Raw genomic sequence first — 9,714 nt, 5'->3', positions numbered from 1 at the left:
GGACGATGGTTGAGCAAAAACGGATATTTCCAGCCCGCGATTAAACAGGGTTATGTTGAGGCCGAAGCCCAAAGCTCCCATGCCTATATCCATTCGCAGCCACTCGACGGAGCCCTGAGGCTGAGTATCCGGAACTGTATCATCATCAATGACACTGTTGATACCAGCAATTAATACTGAGCAGGAAAGACAGCCAGACTCAGCCCCATTGAGCAGACCGCTGATGCTTGCGATGGCTGCAGTTGGCCTGTCGTATCTTGCTGGCTGATGGCACGACAAGCAGGGCCGGGATTCGGGTGCGGACTTGAGACTAGACAGCGACATTTCCTGATTTACACTCACTGAATTGAGTGTTGCTTGTAATTTGGGTTGTCAAACTGCAACTCCAGAGCCACCAATACCGTCATTCCGCAGCATCGGGGTCTCGGGCGATTCAACTTGAGAGGGGTCAAGATCCCGGACCCGATGCTTCGCCGCAATTCAGCCCCCGCTTGGTAGGGCTAGAACGGTGAGCCCACTAGCATTAGGGGCGCCACACTGATCTGGCCCGCGTAGCTGACTGAGATACAGATGCCGGTTGAAACAAGAGTTGTGTACCTAGTTGTAGATGGTTGTAAACGTCAATGTAGTTGTGTTGAACTGATCGCAAGCACATGTAAATATTGCTGCATTTGGTTGATGTACGCACACGTGGCATTGGCACGAGTTTGTGGCATCGCAGCCCTCCTCACAATCCAAAACTTGGGTTAATTATCCGCTCGTAAACAAAAAACGCCATACCGAGAAGCCATTTGCCACAATGCTGCTATAGCACAGCCTGTAAGCATCGCGGCTCACAAATCCGATTTGCCCTCGGTACTTGGTCAACCGATCTCATTGTTTGCCCTGAATAAGGCCCGCTGGGGCTGGGACCGTTTTCGTCGGTAATGCCAAGAACACCGGGATCTTGATCAATTTACATGATAAAGATCCGCGCGGCAAAGGCACTGTGAAGGCACTCGCACAAGCACAAGTACGGAGTTGGAATGGGAAAGGGCGGCTAACGGGTCCAGACGCCCGGATGCGTCGACAGCGCCGTGAGGCCCAAACCTAATCTCAAGGGTCCAATCTAAGGGTCTCAGCTGAGTCCTGGACATCGAATAGAGTCAGCGCTGTTCGTCACTATCCGAAAGCCACAGGACTGCACCTCTGGAAATCGCTTAGCAGGAGGTTCTGCCCAGCATACGAGGAGGAGAAACTGAGAGCTTCAGCTAGAGCCTTAGCTAAACTAATGGCTAGAGAATCATGTGAAGCCCGCAGTCAATGCAGACATCGGGTCATCGATAAGACGCTAGTCAACATCGGCTTTGGGACTTCGCCATCCTGCAAAACCCACAATGACGATTGGTGTCCGTAGCCTACCTTACGCTCAGCTCCTAGATACTGCGGGTGAGTCGAACGGAGTGCCGTGTCACACCTGCTCCGGTTCCACGGAGGGCACGTCGGAATAAACAGTCGGCGGGCTCTGAAAAGTCCGCAACCCGATGATCAACACCAATTCACCATCAATTGCTTCATGTTCGAGCAAAATCATTGGCGCTGAGTTTTGTATGTCTGGTTCCAAATGCGCACGGTATGAAAACACCGCGTTGAGTCGGCCAAGCCATCAACTCCGTACAAGGTTTTAGCTAGCTGCCGACCCTAGGTATGGCCTCCCACTCCGGCCGCCCAGCCCCGGACTTCCTCGAGCTGCACCGGTTTAGGGTGTAGACGGCATGTCATCGATCGACTACTTATACAAACTCTCGCGTCGTTCTGTTTGGCAATTTTCCTCAGTAGCTTCATGCTTCATGGTTGGTCATTCTTCAAGCGACAATGGCTCATCAAGAAGATGGAAAAGAAGCTGTCGAGGAGGGTTCCGGCAGCTCGACACATCGTCAATTCTCTACCGTCATGGAAGAGGACGAAAGTGGTAAATCACCAACGGAGAGAAACCAGCGAGAAACACACTCTAGAGATTCCGGCAATGACGCCAGCACTTTCCCCTCGGCTTTGAGTCGCACCAACACATACAACGGAGAAACGATGGAACAAGAAGACAGGACCGAACTCAAACGCATTGCTACTGCACTTTCTCGTCGACAGTCTCAAGCTGCAGCGCCTTCTCGCCGTCAGTCAGTGGGTCTCGGTACTATTGACGAGTATGATGCCACTCTTGACCCTGACCGTCGCGAATTTGACCTTTCGAAATGGCTGCTTCGATTTATCCGTGAACTCGACGAGAAAGGTCTCGCAGACCGGAAAATAGGCGTTTCGTTTCGAAGTCTTGACGTCTTTGGCTCCGGTAATGCAATTCAGCTCCAAAACACCGTGGGCTCTGTCGTCACTGCACCATTGAGGCTTGGAGAGTTCTTCAGTTTTGGCAAAAAGGAGCCAAAGCACATCCTTCACAACTTCAATGGGCTTCTCAAGAGCGGAGAACTCTTAGTTGTTCTTGGACGTCCCGGTTCTGGCTGCAGCACGCTCCTCAAAGCTATTTGCGGCGAGCTACATGGTCTGAACATTGGGGAGAAGTCGAGCATCAACTACAACGGCATCCCCCAAAAGCAGATGAAGAAAGAATTCAGGGGAGAAGCAATTTACAATCAAGAGGTAGGTCGCATGCCTAGCATCAAAATTGAAAATGCCAAAAGATTAGCTGCTTTTCCCAATGCCTCTTACTCAGAATTAGTCGCTAATTTATCCCCTAGGTCGACAGGCACTTTCCTCACCTTACTGTCGGGCAGACTCTTGAATTCGCGGCCTCTGTACGAACGCCATCCCATCGAGCCTACAACATGCCTCGTGCTGAGTACTGTCGCTATATTGCCAAGGTAGTCATGGCAATATTTGGTCTCACTCACACCTACAATACCAAAGTTGGGGATGACTTTATTCGTGGGGTATCTGGAGGTGAAAGAAAACGCGTCAGTATCGCGGAAATGGTTTTGGCTGGCTCGCCGCTAGCTGCTTGGGACAACAGGTTTGTCTACTTATGTTTGTCTATTCAGTGATCAGATTTCTAATCGAGCTTATAGTACTCGAGGTCTTGATTCAGCCACAGCTTTCAAATTTGTTAAATCCCTTCGAACGGCCGCCGATCTAGGTAATCTTGCTAACGCTGTTGCCATTTACCAAGCCAGCCAGGCCATCTACGATCTTTTCGACAAAGCCACAGTTTTATATGATGGTCGTCAGATCTACTTTGGTCCGGCGGATCGAGCAAAGGCCTATTTCGAGAAACAGGGCTGGTACTGCCCCCCGCGCCAAACCACTGGCGATTTCCTGACCTCAGTCACCAATCCTGTGGAACGTCAAGCTCGTCCAGGGATGGAAGGGAAAGTGCCTCGAACTCCAGAAGACTTCGAACGGCTTTGGCTGCAATCTCCCGAGTTCCGTGCCCTGCAAAAAGATCTCGATCGGCATGACGAAGAATTCGGCGGCGAGCACCAAGGCGAGAGTCTTGCGTACTTTCGCCAGCAGAAAAACCTGAGGCAGGCTAAGAGGATGCGGCCCAAGTCGCCGTACATCATCAGCATCCCAATGCAAATCAGGTTTAACACTAAACGGGCCTATCAGCGCATATGGAATGACATCTATGCAACAATGGCATCTACTGTGGTCCAAATCGTCATGGCTCTCATTATCGGCTCCATATTTTTCGACACCCCTAACAATACATCGGGTTTCTACGCCAAAGGTTCAGTTCTGTTCGTCGCCATTCTGCTCAATGCATTGACAGCGATATCCGAAATCAATAGCTTGTATTCACAGCGGCCCATTGTCGAGAAGCATGCCTCATATGCCTTTTACCATCCCGCTACCGAAGCAGCTGCGGGTATCGCTGCCGATATCCCCATCAAGTTCATCACTTCCACAGTCTTCAATATCATCCTCTACTTCATGGCCGGTTTGAGGAGGACGGCGTCACAATTCTTCATCTACTATCTCATTGGCTATGTCTCCATATTCGTCATGAGTGCCATTTTCAGAACGATGGCCGCAATCACCAAGACAGTTTCTCAGGCCATGTCGCTTGCCGGTATTCTAGTTCTCGCGCTTGTCATTTACACTGGATTCACCATTACAGTGCCAGAAATGCATCCTTGGTTCAGCTGGATTAGATGGATTAATCCCATTTACTACGCCTTTGAAATCCTAGTCGCCAACGAGTTCCACGGTCAGAACTTCCCTTGTGGTAGCCCTTTTGTGCCACCGTATAGCCCAACTATCGGCAATTCTTTTATCTGTCCTGTTCCTGGTGCGGTTGCGGGTAGCACGACTGTAAGCGGTGACGCGTTCATTGCCACCAACTACGAGTACTATTATTCCCATGTTTGGCGCAATTTTGGCATTTTAATGGGCTTTCTCTTCTTTTTCATGGCGGTGTATTTTGTCGCTACAGAGTTGAACTCGTCAACATCAAGCACCGCTGAGGCTCTTGTTTTCCGCAGAGGCCACGTCCCTGCACACATTTTGAAGAGTGAAAGCGGTCCTGCCAGAACCGATGATGGGGTTGATGAGAAGGGTCTGTACGTGGTCAATACTAACGCCAATGTTCAAGGTCTTGAGCCTCAAACGGATATTTTCACATGGAGAAATGTTGTTTACGATATCAAGATTAAGAGCGAGGACCGCAGGCTTCTGGATCATGTCTCTGGTTGGGTAAAGCCAGGCACACTGACCGCGCTGATGGGCGTTAGTGGTGCAGGAAAGACGACCCTCCTCGATGTGCTCGCTCAACGAACTACCATGGGTGTCATTACCGGCGATATGCTTGTTAATGGCAGGCCAAGAGACCCTAGCTTCCAAAGGAAAACGGGTTATGTGCAACAGCAAGGTAATTTTAAAGAAAGCAAATATCTTTACTTTGTACATTATGCACTAACGAAAGATTAGATCTGCATCTTGCAACTGCCACGGTCCGCGAGAGCCTGCGATTCAGTGCCATGTTGCGCCAGCCGAAATCCGTCCCCAAGGCGGAGAAATACGCGTTCGTTGAAGAGGTCATCAAGATGCTCAATATGGAAGAGTTTGCCAATGCCGTTGTTGGTGTTCCAGGTGAAGGGCTCAACGTTGAACAGCGAAAGCTCCTTACCATCGGAGTAGAACTCGCAGCCAAGCCAAAGTTGCTACTTTTCCTCGACGAACCAACTAGCGGTCTTGACTCTCAGAGCTCGTGGGCCATTTGCTCGTTCCTCCGCAAACTTGCCGATTCTGGCCAAGCAATCCTCTGTACCGTCCACCAGCCCAGCGCCATTCTTTTCCAGACTTTTGATCGCTTGCTTTTCCTAGCCAGGGGCGGAAAGACGGTGTACTTTGGAAACATTGGTGACAATTCCCATACGCTTTTGGATTACTTTGAGGAACACGGAGCTCGCAAATGCGGCGACGAGGAGAATCCAGCAGAGTACATGCTCGAAATCGTGAATAATGGAGTCAATGACAAAGGTGAAGATTGGGACTCTGTCTGGAAGTCCAGTTCTGAATTCGAGATGGTCCAAAAAGAGCTTGATCGCCTTCATGAGGAGAAGCTAGCCGAGGGCCCCGGTGAGGAGGATCCGTCCTCTCATTCTGAATTTGCTACACCTTTCGGGACTCAGCTCTGGGAAGTCACATATCGAATCTTTCAGCAGTACTGGCGCTTGCCGAGTTACATCTTTGCCAAGCTTTTGCTCGGTATCGCCGCTGGACTGTTCATTGGCTTCTCGTTTTTCAATGCCAATTCCTCGTTGGCAGGAATGCAGAATGTCATTTTCTCCGTCTTCATGGTTACAACTATATTCTCAACAATTGTGCAGCAGGTAAGATGAGTTTTTTATATTGTGGGTTCAAGAATTGGCTAACAAGATATACCCAGATTCAACCTCTCTTTGTCACCCAAAGATCGCTGTACGAGGTCCGCGAACGGCCAAGCAAAGCTTACTCATGGAAGGCTTTCATCATTGCAAATATATTCGTCGAGATTCCCTACCAGATCCTCATGGGCATTCTGGTCTTTGCCTGCTTCTACTACCCTGTTGTCGGCGTCCAGAGCTCCATCAGACAGATCCTGGTCCTTCTGTTTATCATGCAGCTCTTTATCTTTGCAAGTTCATTCGCTCACATGATCATCGTGGCAATGCCAGATGCACAGACGGCTGCCAGCATTGTGACTTTCTTAACCCTAATGAGCACACTCTTCAACGGAGTTTTGCAGGTGCCCAGTGCACTCCCAGGGTTTTGGCTCTTCATGTGGCGCGTCTCAGTCTTTACTTACTGGGTAGGGGGTATAGTTGCGACGGAGCTCCACGGACGACAAATTGTTTGTTCCCAGAGCGAGCTGTCCATCTTTAACCCGCCCTCTGGCTTGACTTGTGGCGATTACCTGGGCCCGTTCCTCCAACAGGCACCAGGACAACTGCAGAATCCTTCGTCCAGAACCCAATGTCAATACTGCCAGCTCAGCAACGCAGACCAATATCTTGCCCAGTCAGAGATCTTCTGGAGCGACAGATGGCGCAATTACGGCATCGTTTGGGCGTATATTGTATTCAACATCTTCGCGGCGATTACCCTGTACTACCTCTTCCGGGTCAGGAAATGGAACAACTTCCACTTCCGACTTCCGTGGAAGAAGACTGCAAAGCAGTGAAGCTAAGAAGAGCACAAATTAGGCTCAAATTGCAGTGTTATATACTCCTATTGTCTACCTCGCCGTTTCTTGTTGTGGTTTTAGCAACCAAAGTCAGGCACCTCTGAAATTTCATTCATATCGTCGCTGCATCTCGGTCAGTACACAGTAGTGCTAATTCGGGGAGCGTCGGGTCTATTTTCCCATAAGTAGATTTTTCATAGTCCATTTTAAGAATAATTCGAATCTTTAGTGCTCCGTATCTACCCCGATGCTCGTATCGGCTCTGCTATTCCCGTGAAGCAGCTATCGACGAACTCCTCGTTTTCCATTTAGCGTAGCCACATGTAAGATTAATGATTGTTAGGCCATATGTGGAATAGACAATGTAACTATCTGCGGAGCTGTTCTCAGGAGATGTCGAGAAGTGCGGAGGAGATAAGTTGCTACCCTACTCGGCATCATGGGATCCGGATTGACGCTGTCACTCAAGCTTAAGCGATGTAAACAGTGGGTAGGATCTAGGGTTGCTATCACAAGCACATTTGGAGTTTCAAGATAAGCTTCATCATAGGCGTAGGAGCAATTTTAATGTCAAAGCAAATGCCGAAGAGCGAGGTCCGCAGCGTGGCAGCTTCCGGCAGATGTCGCACGACAGTGTGTGAGTAGTCGTCGATGTTGACAAGACGTCAATGGGATGGAAGCCTTTCTCAGCGCTTAGCAATCAAATTGAGCAATACGTGCACCCAAACATGCGTCGGACCTTTACGACGAGCTGCCTGTCAAAAAAGGGGTTCGCACACAACCTGCAGCTGATGCGGCTAAATGCTTAGCAAGCGGCATAATAATATTAATTTGTAGCAGATTTTTGGTGAGGCAAGCTACGCAGAAACTCGCTGCGCCAGGTAAACTTCTGGTTTAGCATATTGATGCAGCTTTTCTTGGCATCCATGGTATTAGTTCGTTGGTTCGCTTGCTAGTGAAGATACTGGATGTGGCAAACGCGAACGCGAACCAACCACCTTTGTCGCCAACGTGAGGTCGCTTATGTCGGAGATTTGACCCCAGCGCGCCTAGAAACGACGTTGGAATTATATCCCGTGATCGGGATGGATTATCCGAAGGATTGGAAAGATATCTTGGTGCAACGGAGAACGTCGCCGAGAGGTGGAGATGAAAGCGGCTGACATTCAGCTGCTTGGCTGAAATATTGTACTAGCAGACAAATAGAGTACGTAAGTGCAGCCATCTTGACGGAACTGATGCCGGTAGGCTCAGCTCGGAGACGACTTGGCACGTAATCGATAAGTAACATCAAGAGGGCCGGCTTTGTTGTTTTGGACGTCGTCTCAGAGCATTCTCCATTCTGAGGGGCGAGTGGCTCTGCTGGCGCGAAGTTACCCCTTCTTGAGCTAGGAGAAGTGCTAAGAAGACGCCGGATGGACAACTAGTGCCTGGCTCTGCAACTCCCTCTTTGCACAAGGGCGCGGGCTAGCTTGTCAGACGGAGAGGCGGATGGCGATGCCAGACAAGATGTTTGATATTTGGCTAATTTGGAAATTACTAGCATCTGGCTGACTGTAACATCGCCACAGTGTCATTCGGAAGGGCGCCGTGCACTGTGGATTGATGCAGGTGGTAAGGGGATGATGAGATAGTTTGTCTGTTCAAGGAGATTTGGGGCTTCATCGGCTGTCGAGATGAATGTGTGGAGAGAAGAGGTTTCATGTGCAGCACTGCCATTTCTCCACGAACTTGCACGTGTGCTTGTCAGAGTGTCAAAGCCAAGGCCCCTGGCCAGCCGTTCATTTGGTAGTAAAAGAGACCAGGGTCAGCCAATGTTGCTTTGATATGAAGCTGATCCAAGCGCAGAAACGACGCAGAGCGAAGGATCTGGTTCGGTTGCTGATTGAGAACGTGTCCACAGTGGCATCAGACTCTCATCGCCAGCTCTAGTTCGAGCCCTTCGCCTCGCTTACCAGGGGCTGGATATTGCAATGGAACGTGGCTGCAGGATGCTTGGAGGTGGAGGGATATGGAGAGGCTTCAGAATCTTGTTGATTGCAGTACGAAAAGCCTATGCCTGGCCAGGAAGAGGTGCATTGGTACGAGTACGGAGTACCTAGACCTTAGTACAAAGGCCAAGTACTACTTGAAGAGGCCCCCAAGGCCCCCTAAGCCGAATCGGGCTAAACCCACCTGAAGTGCTTTGCATCGGCCTAAATGTGGCAGTGAGTGAATCGTACCTGCCAGTCTCTCACCCCGTCTGTGGCTTCTTTTCTGCGGCTGACTAAGTCATTCTGGTGCATCTAGACGAGAAAACTTGCAAACTTCTCGCAACTTTTTCCAAGTGTCACCATGGCGCCAAACGCAAAATGCCTCCAAACCCACTGCAAAGTGGAAAGTGGACGCGCTCGAGTCGCAATGGCGCAGCTAGGCTGGATCGGGGCTACTCTAGGCAACCTGATTTTCGCGTTTACGGGCTGATCATACCGATGGACGGACCGTCTGTCAGTGGCCCGGCCCTGCACAAATTGAGTGCGTACTGACTCGTGTCCAGGTAGCCTAGAGGATTCGATTGCCAGAGAAACCCTCACCTCGTCGGCGGTAAATGGGATGCCGAGACGCCATGTAAGAGTATGGTCGGTATTATTACTCGTATCGCGTTGAGAGCGATGGGCTCGTCCAGTACGAGTACTTGGCATGACCAGGACCTGCAGTTCTTGGAAACGGCAGTTGGGCGATGGGGTTGCATTTGCAGTACTCCGTACCAGCACTACTACGAGGACTCTGCTAGACCACCCGGAGAATAGTCCAGGGGCATGCTAATACCACTCTGCTTGTCCCAGCGTTGTCGCCCACCATCTGGAGATTCTGATGCCACCCATGGCTGTCGCCTCGGCCAACTGTGCTGTCTGTAAGCAGCCTCAGGGGGAGCAATCGATAGTGCTTCTATCATCGATTCAGCTTTGCCGGGGGGGCTACGCTCGCCACTTGAAGCTGTCACCAATTTCCAATAAACAGGGCCCGAGCTGCAACATGTATCATGCCTTGGTATAGTGCTTGAAGCTTCTGCACTTCCC

General features: G+C 50.3%; 1 protein-coding gene across 1 annotated transcript; it reads left to right on the top strand.

The window, feature by feature from the left end:
- Nucleotides 1-2,052: 2,052 nt before the first annotated feature.
- TRIVIDRAFT_85589 (uncharacterized protein) lies at nt 2,053-6,892 on the top strand (the record flags this gene model as incomplete). The annotated part of the gene is made up of 5 exons (XM_014105604.1): nt 2,053-2,631; nt 2,730-3,001; nt 3,057-4,858; nt 4,918-5,822; nt 5,879-6,892. The coding sequence occupies 5 exons, from the start codon at nt 2,065-2,067 to the stop codon at nt 6,650-6,652; spliced, it is 4,320 nt and encodes a 1,439-aa protein (XP_013961079.1).
- Between the last annotated feature and the right edge of the window lie 2,822 nt (nt 6,893-9,714).

Source organism: Trichoderma virens (assembly GCF_000170995.1).
Source record: "Trichoderma virens Gv29-8 chromosome Unknown TRIVIscaffold_1, whole genome shotgun sequence".
NCBI classification, from domain to species: Eukaryota; Fungi; Ascomycota; class Sordariomycetes; order Hypocreales; family Hypocreaceae; genus Trichoderma; species Trichoderma virens.
This window is presented reverse-complemented; position numbering and strand designations above follow the sequence as displayed.